The following is a 17,886-nucleotide window of genomic DNA, read 5'->3' on the forward strand; positions in this document are numbered from 1 at the left end:
ACACGGGATTTTGGCACTTATGTACAGGATATGAATAACACTACAAGCCACTATGTTCTCCCCAAGTGCACATGAAACATTCTCCAGGAAAGACCATATGTTAGGCTACAAAAAAGTCCCAATAAATGTATAAAGGTTGAAATCGCAGAGTATCTTTTCCAATCATAACAGAATGAAATAAAAAATGAATAACAAAAACAAAACTAGAAAATTTACAAATACAGGGATATAAAAACTACACACTCTTAACCAATGGGTCAAAGAAGAAATCACAAGGGAAATTTTTCAATACTTAACAGATGAGTCAAGGCAAAACCAAAATATACCAAAAGTGACAGGATGCAGTGCAAACAGTGCTCAGAGGAAAAATTATAACTGCAAATACCTATTTTTGAAAAGAAGATCTAAATCAATAACATAACTTACACCTGACACCTTAAAGAAACAGAAAAAGAGAGAAAGCTAAACCCAAGACAGCAGAAGAAAGGAAATAATAGAGTGCAGAGAAATAAAGAGCATGAAAATATAATCACTGAGACAAAAAGCTGGCCAATGAAGAGACCAAAAAAAGCCAACAAACCTTTAGTTAGACTAAGAAAAAAGACACAAAGAACAAAACAGAGAAACAAAAGTAGGGACAATACTACAAATATTCCCTAAGAAAGGACTGTGAGAAAATGCTATGAACAATTATACACCAACAACTGGATAACCTAGATGAGACAGAAATCCCTTAAAAAATGCAAACCAGGGGCTTCCCTGGTGGCGCAGTGGTTGGGGGTCCGCTTGCCAAATGCAGGTGGCTCGGGTTCGAGCCCTGGTCCGGGAGGATCCACATGCCACAGAGTGGCTGGGCCCACGCGCCACAGCTACTGAAGCCCATGCGCCTGGAGCCCGTGCTCCGCAGTGGGAGAGGCCACCGCAGTGAGAAGCCCGCACGCCGCAACGGGGACCCAACGCAGCCAAAGGTAAAAAAATTAATTAAATGAATAAATAAATACCTGGAGTGGTTTCCGTTTAAAAAAAAAAAGCAAAACACCAAAACTGACTCAGGAAGAAACAGAAAATATCAACAGACCTGTAAGAAGTAAAGAGACTGAATCAGTCATCAAAAGTTTTGCAGCAAAGGAAAGCCAGGATCAAATGACTTCGCTGGGACATTCCGCCAAACATTCAAAGAGGAGCTAACACAGATTCTTCTCAAACTCTCCCCAGGTCAGAACAGGGTGGACACCTCCCACTCCTATTCCATTAGGCCACCACTGCCCTGAATCCAAAGACAGACAGACAGTACAGACAAATATCTCTTACAAATATACATACAAAAATCTAAAGGAAAATATCAGTAAGGCAAATTCAGCAGCAGATTAAAAGTATTACACACCATAACCGAGTGGGGTTTATGCCAGTAATGCAAATGTAAAATAATCAATGTAATATACCACATGAATAGAATGAAGGTAAAAACCACACGATAATCTCAAATGATGAAGAAAAAGTTTAACAAAATTCAACACCCTTTTATGATAAAAGACAATCAACAAACTAGGAATAGAAAACCACCTCAACGTAACAAATGCCATATATGAACAACCCATAGCTAACAGCATACTCAAAGGAGAAAGACACAAATCTTTCCCTCTAAGGTCAGGAACAAGAAAAGGATGCCTACTTTTGCCACTTCTATTCAACATGATAGTGAAAGTTCTAGCCAGAACAAGTTAGAAAAAGAAATAAAAGACATCTAAATTGGAAAGGAAGAAGTAAAACTATCACTACTGGAGATGAACTGACTCTATATAAAGAAAACCCAGGGACTTCCCTGGTGGCACAGTGGTTAAGAATCCGCCTGCCAATGCAGTGGGACACGGGGTCGAGCCCTGGTCCGGGAAGAGCCCACATGCTACGGTGCAACTAAGCCTGTGTGCCACAACTCCTGAGCCTGCGTCTAGAGTCTGAGAGCCACAACTACGGAGCCCACATGCCATAACTACTGAAGCCTACGCACCTAGAGCCTGAGCTCTGCAACAAGAGAAGCCACTGCAATGAGAAGCCTGTGCACCACAATGAAGAGTAGCCCCTGCGCGCCGCAACTAGAGAAAGCCTGCACGCAGCAACGAAGACCCAATGCAGCCAAAAATAAAAATATATAAATTTATAGAAAAAGGAAAAAAAAGAAAACCCCAAGGGATCAACAATAAAGCTACTAGAGCTAATAAAGACCCAAGTAAATGAGAAAACATCCCATGTTCATACATAGGAAGCTTTGACATTGCAGAAATGTCAGTACTACCCAAAGCGATCTACAGAATCAATGCAATCACTTTCAAAATTCTAAAAGCCTTTTCTGCAGAAATGGAAAAGTCATACAAAACTACAATGGGGTTAGAGTATCCAAACAGAAGAACAAAGTTGGAAGACTCATTTCCTGATTTCAAAACTTCCTACAAAGATGGTTATCAGAAATAAACCTACTCATCTATGGCCAATTAATATTTGACAAGTATCACAAGTCCAATTAACAGGGACTTCCCTGGTGGCCCAGTGGTTAACACTCCAAGCCTCCACTGCAGAGGGTGCGGGTTCGATTCCTGGTCGGGGAACTAAGATCCCACACGCCACATGACACAGTCAAAAAGCTAAATAAATAAATGAAAAAGTAAAAAAATTTAAAACAACAACAAAAAAACCCACACAAATCCAATAACAGATGGTGCTGGGACAACTGGATTTCCACACACAAGAGAATGAAGTTGGATGCCTGCCTCACATCATCAACAAAATTAATTCAAAATGGACCAAAGACCTAAATATGAGTTAAAACCATAAAACCCTTAGAAGAAAGCATAGGGATAAACCACCTTGACCTTTGATTTGGTAACATATTCTTAGATATGGCGCCAAAAACACAATCAACAAAAGAAAAGGAGGTAAACTGGCCTTCGTTAAAATTAAAATGTTTTCTGCAAATGACATTATCAAGAAAGTAAAATGAGGGACTCCCCTGGTGGTCCAGTGGTTAAGACTCTGTGCTCCCAATGCAGGGGGCCTGTGTTTGATCCCTGGTCAGGGAACTAGATGTCACATGCCGCAACTAAGGGCCCACATGCCGCAACTAAAGACCTGACACAGCCAAATAAACAAACATTTTTAAAAAACTATATATGACTTCTATAGATACTCCTCCAAGGAAGACATACAAATGGCCAAAAAGCACATGAAAACACAGTCAACGTCATTAGGGAAATGCAAGTCAAAACCACAAAGATATACCACTCCACTCCTACTGTGATGTCTATAATAAAAAAAGAATTTTCTTAATGGATAATAACAAGTGTTGGCAAAGATGGACAGCAAATGGAACCCTCATGTATTGCTGTTAGGAATTTAAACTGATACAGTTGATGTGGAAAACAGTTTAACCATTCTTCAAAAAGCTAAACATAGAATTACCCTATGACCCAACAATTCCACTCCACCCACAAGAACTGAAAAACAGACCTCAAACTGATACTTATATGCTAATGTTCATTGCAGTATGATTCACAATAGTCAAAAGATGGAAACAACCCAAATGTCCATCATCAAATAAATGAATAAGCAAAATGTATATGCATACAATGAATATTATTCAGCCATAAAAAACAATGCTACAACATGGCTGAAACTCAAAACATTACATTAAGTGAATAAACCAGACAAAAAGGACAGATATTGTGTGACTCCAATTATATGAAATACCTAGAATCACCAAATTCATAGACAGAAAGTAGATCAGAGATCACCAGGGTCAGGGGGGAAGGGGAAGATGAGGAGTTATTGGCTTCATTGTCACAGAGTTTCTGTTTGGGTCACGAAAAAGTTCTGGAAATAGAGGTAATGACTGCACAAATTATGACTGTAATTAATGTCACTCAATTGTATAGTTAAAAATGTTTAAAATTAGGAATATTATATTATATACACTTACCACAGTTTTTTTTTTTAACATGAGTAGTTTTCATCCTTTTTAATGCTTTGGAATGGTTTAAATAACATTAAGGTTACCTAGTTCAAATCTGATGGAATTTCCCTGTGAAACCATCTGAGCCTATTTCATTTTGTGGGGTAGTTCTTTGATAACTATCTCTATTTCTTCTATGGAAATTTCTCTGCCTTATTCTATCTGCTCTGGAGTCAATTTAGGGAAATTATATTTTGATAGAAAATGACTCACTTGATCTAGGTTTTCAACATTTCTATATAGGGTTGTACAAAGTAGTCCCTTGTTGATTTTCTTCAATTTTCTCTGTTTTGATGGCTAAGTCCAACTTGTCATTTCTTATCTTTGTGAATCTGTGCATTTTTAAACCTCTGTTCCTGATTGACAATCGGTTTGTCTAGTTTTGCAAAGACTTGATTTCCTACAGAAGCAACACTTTGAATTATTTTAGTACTATTTTTATATCCTAATTCATTAATTTCTACTTTTATCTTTTTTCCTGTCTTTTGCTTTAATTTATTTTCTTTTTACAACTTTGAGTTTAATAGTTAATTCATTTATGTTCATTTTTACTCATTTAAGTATATAAGGGTATGAATATTCCTCTGAGCATTTTTATAAAGCAAATATAACACTGATACCTTAAAGACTGCACCAAAAAAAGGAAATTCAAGACCAATCTCACTTATGAATACCAATGGAAAAGTACTAAATATTAACAACTAGAAATAAAATTTAAAATACAATAATGATCTGGTATGGTTTATTCTAATAATGCAAGAATGTTTAGATGAATTAGGAAATCCATTAAAATAATTCACATATTAATAGATTTAAAGGGGTGGGGAGGGACATCCCTGGTGGTCTAGTGGTAAAGAATCCGCCTTCCAATGCAGGGGACACGAGTTCTATCCCTGGTGGGGGAACTAAGATCCCACATGCCGCAGGGCAACTAAGCCCCCGTGCCACAACTACTGAGCTCGCATTCCTCAACAAGAGAGCCCATGTGCTGCAAACAAGAGCCCACGTGCTGCAAACTAGAGCCCACGCGCTCTGGAACCCGCAGGGCACAACTAGAGAGAGAAAAACCTGCACGCCACAACTGGAGAGAAGCCCGCACGCTGCAACGAAATATCCCGCATGCCTCAACAAAGATCCCACATGCCACAACTAAGACCTGACACAACCAAAAAAATAAATAAATAAAGGGGTGGGGGGAATCATACAATCACTGCCATAGACACTGAAAAGACCTTCAAAACTCGATTCTCATTTCTGATAAAACATGTAATGAAACAAATCCTTGGATACTTCTTTAATATGATAAAATATATTTACCAACCCTGAAGTTGGCATCTAATTTAATGAGGAAACACCAAAGGCATTAGCACTGGGAAAAGAAAAAGGTACTTACTATTTCCACTCATTAAAAATTGTAGGGGGCTTCCCTGGGGGCGCAGTGGTTAAGAATCTGCCTGCCAGTGCAGGGTACACGGGTTTGAGCCCTGGTCCAGGAAGATCCCACATGCCGCGGAGCAACTAAGCCCATGAGCCACAACTACTGAAGCCTGTGTGCCTACAGCCTGTGCTCCACAACAAGAGAAGCCCTGGCTCGCCGCAACTAGAGAAAGCCTGCAAGCAGCAACAAAGACTGAACACAGCCAAAAATAAATAAATAAATTGTAGGAAATACCATCAGGCAAGACACGTGATGAAAAAAGGCGGGGGGGGGGGGGGGGGGGTGGATTTAAGCAACTGCCCAGGACACAGGGGATGAGTGCTGGGCCACGACTTTAACCCAGGGCAGCTAGCTCTTACCAAACCTAGGTATCAGAAGATAACTCATGCAATGATATCACCAACCTCAAACACCACATTGAGTTCTGGAGATTATAACTAGTCTGATCCTTTCAATCACCGCAAAACCTTCCTTATGTTAACAAATCTGAACTACACCAGCACAATGCAAATCCCATGAAAGCAGGAACTGTCTACTGTACTTCCCATCAGACTATTTCAAGCAATTAGCACAGTACCTGCAACATAATAGTTGCTATATAATTGTTTCACGAACAAATTACAGACGCACTTTGCTCATTAAAAGTTTGATTTAATGGGGGAAAGACTGAGACAAACCAAAGCCCAAACAGAAAAATGGGTATAAGAGGTAAACAAACAGTTCACAGAAAAGGAAAGACAATGAGCTCTGTAATATGAAAAGATGCTCATCAGCATTCCTAATAAAAGAAATACAAATTTTACTAAACATACTGTTTTTACCAAACAGAATAAAGTGCTAAAAGTCCCTGCTGGAGAGGTTATGGAGAAACAAGCACTTCCACATACACTGCTGAAAGGAATGCAAACTGGTCCAACTCTAACAGAGGGAATTTAACAGTATCTAACAAACTAACATGTGCATGTACCTCTGGCTGAGCAATCTTGCTTCTAAGAATCTACCCTGAAACTTCTCCACAGAGTCAAGCATAGACAGGCAGACCTCGTTGTAGTGCCTTTTTTACAGATTGGAGGTCTGTGGCAACCCTGCATGGAGCAACTTCATCAGCGCCGTTTTCCCAACAGCATCTGCTCACTTCGTGTCTCTGTATCACATTTTGGTAATTCTTGTGACATTTCAAACTTTTTCATTATGACTGTATTTGTTACAGTGATCTCTTGGTATCATCAGTGATCTTGGAATGCTACTACTATGATTCACTGAGGCTCAGGTGATGGTTAATACTTTTTTTAATTAAAGTGTGTACATTTTTTTAGACACAGTGCTATTGCACACTTAATAGTAAACATAACTTATGTGCACTGAGCAACCAAACACTTCACATGACTCGCTCTCCTGCACTGGTCTGGAACTGAACCCGCAAGACCTCTGGGCTGTGCCTGCACAGGTTACTCATCACCTGTCATCTGCAGCAGCAAAACACTGGAAATAACCCCAACACCACCAACAGCAAAGTGATCAAATAAACAACCGTCAGCCCCGTGCTGTCTTGTATATGGTTAACCACTAGCTCTCGGGAAGTGAAAGTAAGCACCATATTTATTGCAGCATCTACCATGAGACTCTCCCCACTGTGGCTAATTTCAGGCCACCAACATAAAACTAAACATGAAATTGGGAAGAGATACACAGAAGCACACCATTATGTATATAATATTTCCATCTCACAAGTAATGTAAATAACCTCAAGAGCACAGGTAATACTGAAATGTAATAAAATAATTAGGAAGTGGTATGTTTTAAGTATTTACTTTCTTTGTCTTCAATATTGTGTCTCACCCCACCTCAAATGAGTATCTTGAAGCCCTAACCGCAACAAGACTGTATTTGGGATAGGGCCTTTAAGGGCGGCGGTTAGGGTTGAATGAAGTCCTACAGGTTAGGTCCAAGAAGACAGACCAGGACGCTCTCTCCTTCTGGGAGCAAAGGAAAGACCACGTGAGGACACAGCAAGAAGGAGGATACCTACAAGCCTGGAGGAGTGGCCTCACCACAAACCACCCCAGAAAGGCACCTTGATCTTAGATTTTAAGCCTGGGCCTCCCTGGTGGCGCAGTGGTTGAGGGTCCGCCTGCCGATGCAGGGGATACGGGTTCGTGCCCCGGTCTGGGAGGATCCCATATGCCGCGGAGCAGCTGGGCCCGTGAGCCATGGCCGCTGAGCCTGCGCATCAGGAGCCTGTGCTCCGCAACGGGAGAGGCCACAGCAGTGAGAGGCCCGCGTACCGCAAAAAAAAAAAAAAAAAAAAGATTTTAAGCCTCCAGAACTGTGAGAAAATTAATTCTTGGTTGTCTGAGCCCTTCAGTATTTTGTTACAGCAGCTCTAGCAGACTAATACAAAGATAATTTACCTGTAAGTTTCTATAACTTAATTTTTAATAATGCGTGTTTTAACAACTGGCTCACAGAACTCCTGAAAATTTAACTCAGCCATAAAAGGAATAAGGAAGAATAAGGAATATACTGACAGGGAATGATTCCAAGATACAAATGGAGGGTACAGTACAGTACATACAGTATGCTGCCTTTTGTACAGATAAAAGAGAAACTAAGAATACATTATTTCCTTAATTTTTCAGAAAGAAAACAAAATAGTAAGAATTAAAAACTGATATGTATAAAGGATAAGTAGGAACCAAGAGAAAAAAGAAATGTGAGCTACACTGCTCTGACTTTTGAAACCACAGGTATATATTAAAAAATAAACTAAGTCAAAGACCTTAAATTTTAAATTAACAATCATATGGAAATAAAATAATCATTCCTACGCTAAGCATCAACAATTTGAAAAACCATATTTACGACCCCTCTCCACCACCCAAAAAAGGAATCACTTTGGTAAGCATTTACCTTTCTATGTAAAATCACAAACTTATTTCCAATAACCTACATGTATTTCAGTATTCACTTGAGATTGGTTATCTCTAAGCTGTTAAGACAATAATGGAATTAAATGAGACTTCAAGATAAATCTGATTAATGCTGTTAGAGTGAAACTATTATAGCAATTTAAAAGCACATTCAAAACAACGGTTGATTCTGATCAGATCATGAATTACCTGCTTGTATTCACTGACACAACTCTGGCAGCAAAATCTCTTCTGCTGACCATCAATGACCAAGACGTTGTTTCCAGCACCTTTGCTGGGCAAGTACTCCCCACACTGCTCACAGCAATTCATTATTAGACCATTGGCCATTCTGTATCTATTAAAGCAGTGGTCACTGCACAGCTTATGAGTCATATTTTTAAAGCTAACTTCATGGCGAATCTAAAAGAAAAACAAGCAAAATTTTAAAAAACAAATCAATATATGACATGTAGCTAAGTAACAAGGTGCTCCAATAGAAAGAAAATGCCTCAGTGTTTCTGTGTAAGGCTTGTTTAGGGAAAAGGCAAGACAAAGTACATTTCATTCTTCTTTAAACTTTTTTTATACACACATATATACGGTGCAAGGCAGAGAGGACCACCAGGGTCATCGTACAAACTTCTCTAGAGGTATCTAAAAGTGACAGGAAACAACCCAGTTTGGGCAGTGTTAGTATAAAACTTCCAAACAGATTGGAAATCTTTAGACAAATCCAAAAGGAAATTATTTAAATATAAGTACATTGCTGTACCACAGGGAGGAGAGGACTAACATTATAAATAATTCAAATAAAGTACGTATACACAGGTTTCTTTTTATTTCATCAAATGCAAAAACTGTAATATATATATATATATATATATATATATATATATATATATTTTTTTTTTTTTTTTGGTGGTACGCAGGCCTCTCACTGTTGTGGCCTCTCCCGTTGCGGAGCACAGGCTCTGGACGTGCAGGCTCAGCGGCCATGGCTCACGGGCCCAGCTGCTCCGCGGCATGTGGGATCTTCCCAGACCGGGGCACGAACCCGTGTCCCCTGCATCGGCAGGCGGACTCTCAACCACTGCACCACCAGGGAAGCCCCGTAATATATTTTTAACGAAGTCCTCAAAAACATCCCCTCTGCTTGTTCCACTTCTTAAGCAAGATTGTTTCTTGTCTCTCACGTGCAGTCAGCCTATTTAAACACTATGGTTTTTTCTGTGAGTGCTCCCAACCTCAGGAAAAAAGTCAATTGATGTTATATTTCAATTTTTTTGTAAATCATTCTCCCTATGGGAGAATGGGATTACATAATGGGATATTTATAAGATAGGTTTTATATACCCTCACTTTTAAGGAAATACATACTGATGAAAGATTATGTCAAAAGAGTTAAAAGTCAAAAATATTCCCATTAGGGCTTCCCTGGTGGCACAGTGGTCGCGGAGCGGCTGGGCCCATGAGCCTTGGCCGCTGAGCCTGCGCGTCCGGAGCCTGTGCTCCGCAATGGGAGAGGCCACAACGGTGAGAGGCCCGCGTACCGCAAAAAAAAAAAAAAAAAAATTCCCATTAGTTAGAACTAAATGATAAAGCACAAAAATACAAACCTCTGTTAGTTTACCACAAATTGTACATCTTGATTTATTCAGAGCTCCTTTAGTAGGATTCTGTTTGTCTTCATAAAGAGACAGACAAGATGTACTACAGAATTCCTGGAAGGATTCGCTCGAATCCACTTGAGCAACAATAGTTCCTTTCATTGTAGTTATATCTCTGAAAAATACGAGGAGCAGCAAAGTCAAACTCTTCTTTAAAATAAATTAAAGAGTAATAACTGACATTTTTAATTTCCACAAGGCTTTCAGATATTGGAATCACTTAAAAAAAAAAAAGCTGTTGTTATTTACATGGAGTTTAATGTCAAGGCCTAATTTACTGAGGTATAAATTTACGATACCTATTCAATTTCCCTCTCATGGGTAAGTAGAAAGCATGAGGTACCTAGGTCACAGAAATATGGAGAGGATAAGTGAACTTAAATACATCCCATAACCCAAAATAACCCCACCTACCATTCTATACAGCTTTCAACCACAATTAGAAATGTTAGGAAATGACACTACTGATGACCTTTGAAGTTTTCCTTTAATTCTGAAGTTGCAGGTCCTATATTGCTGTATGCAGGTCTACTACTGTAAAGCAACCAAAACACTGTATGACAATTGTTCCACTAGTTGAATGTACTGAACCTACACAGAGCACTCAGCCTTTCCCAGGTCTAAGACCTAAAACTATCTTTACAAACGTGGGCTGCTTCAAGAGATGGCGCAGAAAACCTACCTGGTTAACCGTGCACACAACATACCATATTCAGCTCATTTTTAACTAGTGAGACCAGACCTAAAAAATGGCAGGAGAGGATCCTGTCACTCCAAGGCTGTCAAAAAAAAGGTACCTGAGTCTTGAAGAAGTGAGTATTAAAATGACTTAACGTTCAAGACAAACATAAATAAATGCAAATAATATCCAAAGATGTGCCAATTTTTAACAATCTTAACATGAAGGTAGTCCAAATTTTGACCTATTTTAATACAAAACTAGTCATACGTAAATTGCTTAACAATTGTGTCTGGCAAGAACTAAACTCTTATAATTAATAATGTAAATAAGCATGTATGTATTTTTACAAATTCAGTAAGTCCAATGGAGATTACAGATAAAATTAATTATAAGGGCCTAGTATCTAAATCAACCCCAAAGCCTATCCAAATAGGAAGGCTTTTAATCCTAAGCCACCTCAGCTTGATAGAGAACACTCCAAAGCCATCACAAATGTGAGTTTGGCTTTAATATTCAAACAAGCTTACAAGTTTTTAAAACATAGTAATTCACCTTTAAAACAATTTTTCTCACGTTTTATACCACCAATATTCAACCATAAGGAAATACGCTGCAAGGTAAACCTTACTTTTTACACATAACACAAAGTTTCTTTGGAGCAGGCTTGTGGGAGAAGGAGGAGAGGCAGGTGGTGGAACAGAAGAGGTGAGCTGAGCCTTTGCGCTGATAAGCTGTCTGTCCCTTCTGCAACGGCTTTTTGCAGTTTGCACAAGTGACTTTAACTGGTTTAGTGGGTTGCTGTTGGGCAGAAGGCTGGAAGATCTGTTTAGGAAGCGAGGCCACTGGTGATAAAGAATCCACCCCTGGCTGTTTCTGATTTCGGGGAAAGGATGCTGACTGGGAGATCCAAGAATCTAAACAAACAAAACAAAACAAAAACACATACACTGAAATTTATATCAGAGACACAGTTTTAACTTTCCATTCTGTCCAAGTTTCAGACATTGATAAGGCGCAGTATAGCAGAGAGGTCAAGGGCACAAACTTTGGAGTCAGAATTGATGGCTGAAATTCAGGCTCCATTACCTACTAGGCTGGGAAGTTACTAACCCTGTGCCTAACTCTTCTTTAAACTGGAAATGGTAACTTTAAATGAGATAGTACATGGTTTATAAACCAGTGACTGGCACATATGCAGCACTAAAAAATATTAGCCATTAGTTACTAAACAGGAAGAATTTACAAAATATTACTTTAAGCGAGGAACACATACATCAACATAAATATCTAATAAAATCTTTCCCAACCAGAACCTTTGACAAATACAATATAGCTCGGATAAAGTTTACAAATGACTATATTCAAAACATCTTTCTAGGGCTTCCCTGGTGGTGCAGTGGTTGAGAGTCCACCTGCCGATGCAGGGGACACGGGTTCGTGCCCTGGTCCAAGAGGATCCCACATGCCGCGGAGCGGCTGGGCCGGTGAGCAACGGCCGTTGGGCCTGCGTATCCGGAGCCTGTGCTGAGAGGCCACGGCAGTGAGAGGCCCGCGTACTGCAAAAAACAAAAACAAAAACAAAAACAAACAAACAAAAAATCTTTCTAGGGGCTTCCCTGGTGGTCCAGCGGTTAAGACTCCACGCTTCCAATGCAAGGGGTTCAGGTTCGATCCCTGGTCGGAAAACTAAGATTCCCACATGCCAGGTGGTGCAGCCAAAAAATTTAAAAAAAAAAAAAAAACACCTTTCTAAGAACAGCTTTTCCATATACATGTTTCACTCCATGGCTTCTAAGTATACCACATGATGTCAAAGAAATTAGAGTGTTACACAGAAGTGGTGACGTTAAGCCAACGTCTAGGGACCAATGCGACATCCCGTTGCTCTACCACTGCCAGCAGCACAGCTTCAATGGCACAGCATTAAGGCCTGGGGAACCGACTGCCAGGGTGCTGAGTTCTCTCTCCTCTCTTTCTTAGTAAGCTTCTTTGGGACTTCGCAGGACATCTCCAGCTCACCATACTACTTACTGTTACACAGACTCGCACTACAATACCAATACACCATAATGTTTTTTCATTTTGAAACTTTTCATGTTACCATTTCTATTATAATTTCTACTACTTTGGTCTCTTGTAATATTTTTCCTTTCTAGTTTCTTCTGAAATTTGTATTTCCATACAAAAAAGATGCCCTTCCATATGAGAAACAATGTATAAATATATCCAGAGTATGAGAAAATTTCTTTACTACCAAAACCTTGAAGAGGGCAATTTCCTGGTTCTGACCCAGTCCACCAACCTAATGGTTTCAAGGGGCTTCACATACTGCTCTTCAAATTTTACTTTACTCCACAACCCCTCCAAATAAATATATGTTCTATACACAGAGTAAATGGAGTACCTTCTGGAATCCTGTTATCCTGCTATCATCAGGGTAACTGACCTGTTTTAATAAAAGAGGTAAAAATACTAAGGAACACGAAGAAAGCAAATCACTGCAACAACTGGCAATTCCATATTATGAAGGGCCTTAAATCAAAAATTATATTTGAGGACGTCCCTGGTGGTGCAGTGGTTAAAAATCCGCCTGCCAATGCAGGGGACACAGGTTCGATCCCTGGTCCAGGAAGATCCCACATGCCACGGAGCAACTAAAGCCCGTGCACCACAACTACTGAGCCTGCACTCTAGAGCCTGCGAGCCACAACTACTGAGCCCGCATGCCATAACTACTGAAGCCCGTGTGCCTAGAGCCTGTGCTCTGCAACAAGAGAAGCCACCGCAATGAGAAGTCCGCTCACCGCAATGAAAAGTAGGCCCTGCTCGCTGCAACTAGAGAAAAGCCCCTGCGCAGCAACGAAGACCCAATGCAGCCAAAAATAAATAAATTAATTTTAAAAAATTATATTTGAATACATGTTAGAAGTAATAGCTTTTGCAACATAAATAGTGGCTCCTTAGGATTTTCAAACCTGCAGGCTTGTCATTTGAATATATACTTAAAGGAAATTAGTTAGGGACTTCCCTGGTGGTCCAGTGGGTAAGACTCCCTGCTCCCAATGCAGGGGGCCTGGGTTTGATCCCTGGTCGGGGAACTAGATCCCACATGCATGCCACAGCTAAGAGTCCGCATGCCGCAACTAAATATACCGTGTGCCGCAACTAACACCCGGCAGAGCCAAAATAAATAAATAATTTTTTTTAAAAGGAACCTAGTTAAAACTAAAGGCATCTATCTATTAACTTGATTTTGAAAAATGGCAATTTTTCTCAACTTCATGCTAGGCCCTGTATAAATAATGCAATGGCTCCTTTTATCTATGCTTCAGTTCTTACATTCCCCTACTTTCAAATTTTCACCTCCTCCAACATCAAAATACTTCTAGGAATGGAAGAGACTTAATCATTCTCTATTTTATACAACGGACATTAAGGCATAGAGGTTAATTTGCCCAAGTCACCATTAGTCTGAGAGCCAGCAGTATAAACAGCCAAGATGTTATAATTCTCTATGACAAACAAAGACAGCACAAAGACACAAGAGCTAATCCATAAAGTCAGGAGCAAGAGGTGTATCTGTCTGGTTTTCTGATGCGTACTTTACATTCCCTGTGTTAAGAGTTTGTGTGAACAGGAACACAATTCTTAATGTGCTTTGACCCAGCAACAGTCCTCAGGTACTACGTATCCCGAGATACATGGATAAGAATATTCCTGAAGAGTTATTTAAATAGTAAAAACTGGAAGTGAACTAAATAGAGAATTAACAAAATCAAACATATACTCTTGATATGGTCAAAAATTCAAGATGATTGTTAGGTATTTAAAGGAGCAGCAGGGCTTCCCCAGTGGCGCAGTGGTTGAGAGTCCGCCTGCCGATGCAGGGGACACGGGTTCGTGCCCCGGTCCTGGAAGATCCCACATGCCACGGAGCAGCTGGGCCCGTGAGCCATGGCCGCTGAGCCTGTGCGTCCGGAGCCTGTGCTCCGCAACGGGAGAGGCCACGGCAGTGAGAGGCCCACGTACCTCAAAAACTAAATAAATAAATAAAAGAGCAGGAGAAAGGGAAAGTCTGCAAAGCTATACGTATATTGCAATCTCAGGTTAGAATTAAATGTTTCTCAACAGTAAGACTGAACGTTATGTTCTTTTTCATACACTTATGTTTTTCATATATTTATAAGACAAAATAGCTATTTTGAAACTAATTTGACTATTATCATGTCTTAAACTTTTATGTGAGGTAGAAGGAAAGACCCTCTAATACACAGCTGATAGCAGTATAAGTTGGTAAAAACTTTCCAGAAGGAAGTATCACAATATATTTCCACAACTTAAAAATGTTCATACGACGTCACATACACATATATGCATACAATGACCTACCAACAGATATATATAAATACATACAGGGGGAAAGGATCTTAGAAGACATTAGGAATTTTCAAAACTGAGTAATAAGAAACATATTTCTTTCAAAACACTATAAAGCAGAAAATTTTTACAACCAAAAGTCCTTGAAGGGATGGGAGTAGTGAGAGTCTTTGGCCCAGTAACTTCACTTCTAGGAATATAATCTAAGAAATAATCAGAAATTTGAAAAAAAAAAAAAAAGTTCATCATAGACCGACAAGAGCAAAAAAGGAAAACAATGTAAAAACCAAATATGGGAATGGTTTAACCAAATCCATTGTGCAGTCATTAAAACTTCTGTGTATAAATAACTTTAATGGTATGAGAAAATACAGAGTAATATTAAATGGGGGGAAACGGGAAGCAAAATTACGAAGAACTGTACTTCAACCAAGTTAAGAAATACAAAGGAAAAACACTGAAAGACAACCACTCAAAGTATTAATAACAGTGGTAACCTTTCTTCATCATTTTTTAATTATGGATTTTCCAAACATTCTTCAATAATCAGACATTACTCTCATAACCAAAAGAATAATAAGTATGAAAGGAAAACAACTCGCATTTCACAGAACATTCTATGTGGCTTAGGTTTCAGTCATTCCTTATTATTCTCCACAATCCTAGGTTGATAAAGTTGCTAAGGAGCCTAAAACGATGCAGCCTGAGAAGGACGGAGGGAAGGCGCGTGAGAGACCGGCAGGCCACACAGAGGCCTGGGGCGGACATGGACACAGCCAGGAAGAGCCACAGAGCTCTTCTCACAGCTGCCACAGAGCAACGATGCCTGCAGAAAATGTTTTCAAGTAGTCAAGAAATTTACCAATCTTTAAATATAAGAAAAAATAACAAAGTGCTAATAAGTAAAAATTATAATCAGACAGGCAGTCAAAATTAAACACAGGAAAAGTAAAAACAAATCTAAATGCAATTATACAACATATTGCTCCTTACATGTGCTATTTATCTTTTTGTTCTCTTTTTACACATTAAAACAATGCTATTAAAAATACACTAGCATAGGGCTTCCCTGGTGGCGCAGTGGTTGAGAGTCCGCCTGCCAACGCAGGGGACACGGGTTCAAGCCCTGGTCCAGGAGGATCCCACGTGCTATGGAGCAACTAAGCCCGTGTGCCACAACTACTGCTCCTGCATGCCACAACTACTGAAGCCCTTGTGTCTAGAACCCATGCTCCACAGTAAGAGAAGCCACCAAAATGAGAGGCCCGCACGCCGCACCAAAGAGTGGCTCCCGCCCACTGCCAACTGGAGAGGGCCCGCGCACAGCAGCGAAGACACAATGCTGCCAAAAATAAATGAATTAAAAAAAAATACACTAGCATAAAGTCAGTATGTGACAAATAAGATGCCAAATTATTAGACTTCAGTGGTGGTGAATATAAAGAGTATTTTGTTTTACTTCCTTTAGACATTAATTTATCTGATTTTCTAATTATCTACAGGGAAATACTATATACACGGTTTTACATCCCTTATTAGTTAAAATTTCAAACTTAAAAGTCAATAGAATTAATATATCTTACATGAATAAACTAACCAAAGTAGCACCAATTACTACAATAAAAAAAAGAATCCACCAGTGCAAAATCCCTTCCACGGGGCAGAAGCCCCCTCCAGGCTTACCAGGATTGTGATGAGCTGCAGACTCTCCGTTCTGAAATACGTCTCCTGCCACATTCATTCTACCAGGATTAAAAGGTCCTACTGCAGTCTTGGTCTGTGAAGTTAAAGACGGGGTGTATGTTTGCATATTAACACCAAAGTTACTCGACTGCAGTCCGTTAGAGACATCTCCCAAGCTGGTATTCTGCAGTGATGTTACGTGTGTGATCATTAGGTTCATATCTCGCCCGTCAGTATTTTCTAATTGGCCATCACTCACAGAGCTGACACCTGTTTCTAAGGTCGTAACATTAGCAATCTGAATTTCAGAGTCTGGTTCTGTGGTGATACCACTATTACCCATTCCTGCATTTACCTTACTTCTTGAAAAACTGGAAGTGGAGAAATCCACATCATTGGCTCTGTTTTTAGACTCGGGTGGTCTCCGTTCAATAAAATTGGAGGAATTTTTCTCTTGCCCTTGATTTGTTTCCATGTCCTCTTCATCATCGATGACAATTGTCTCACTTACACTTCCCTTCTGAGAAGCCAATTCTTTTGAAGAAGGAAGAATTTTGGAATCATTTCCTTGTAGCTCTTCATTTTTTGATGATGTAAATGTTATGGTTCTTTGATCGGCTACCACTGGTGCAGAAGGCGGAGGAGGTTGTACAGGTTCGATAAACACAACATCATCGTCATCTTCCACTGATGAGTTCTGAAATTTACTAGACCTATTCACTAAAGGGTTAGGTGGCCCACTAAATGAATTTCCTACATCCGTGAGGCTAGCTGCCATGGCCGTCCTCCCCAGCAAAACAGGAGTCTGATCAGTCAGTTCTAATCCTCCTGATGAACCTGTGTCCATGCCAAAGAACCTGTTAAGGAGATGGGGGAAAAGAAATTTTACAAATGTCACTGTATGGTTTTTGATGTTACTCTAATTCAAAAAATTTCTTGAAGGTACTTTTACCGGTCCAGGAAGATCCCACATGTCGCAGAGCAGCTAAGCCCGTGCATCACAACTACTGAACCTGGACTCTAGAGCCCACGAGCCACAACTACTGAGCCCTTGTGCCACAACTACTGGAGCCCAAGCGCCTAGAGCCCATGCCCTGCAACAAGAGAAGCCACTGCAATGAGAA

At 39.9% G+C, this 17,886-nt stretch overlaps 1 protein-coding gene across 1 annotated transcript in view; it reads right to left on the reverse strand.

The window, feature by feature from the left end:
• ZMYM2 (zinc finger MYM-type containing 2) overlaps positions 1-17,619 on the reverse strand; it is a gene marked incomplete at its 3' end in the record, with an annotated part of 62,312 nt that extends 44,693 nt beyond the window's left edge. The window contains exons 1-4 of the mRNA XM_079721600.1: positions 16,763-17,619; positions 11,331-11,616; positions 9,970-10,135; positions 8,561-8,773 (exon numbers count right to left, since the gene is read on the reverse strand). Of these exons, the coding sequence (XP_079577726.1) occupies positions 8,561-8,773; positions 9,970-10,135; positions 11,331-11,616; positions 16,763-17,609 (1,512 nt within the window). The 5' untranslated portion in view covers positions 17,610-17,619. The remainder of the gene's footprint in view (positions 1-8,560; positions 8,774-9,969; positions 10,136-11,330; positions 11,617-16,762) is intronic.
• Between the last annotated feature and the right edge of the window lie 267 nt (positions 17,620-17,886).

This window comes from Hyperoodon ampullatus (assembly GCF_949752795.1).
Source record: "Hyperoodon ampullatus genome assembly, chromosome: 16".
Taxonomy (NCBI): domain Eukaryota; kingdom Metazoa; phylum Chordata; class Mammalia; order Artiodactyla; family Ziphiidae; genus Hyperoodon; species Hyperoodon ampullatus.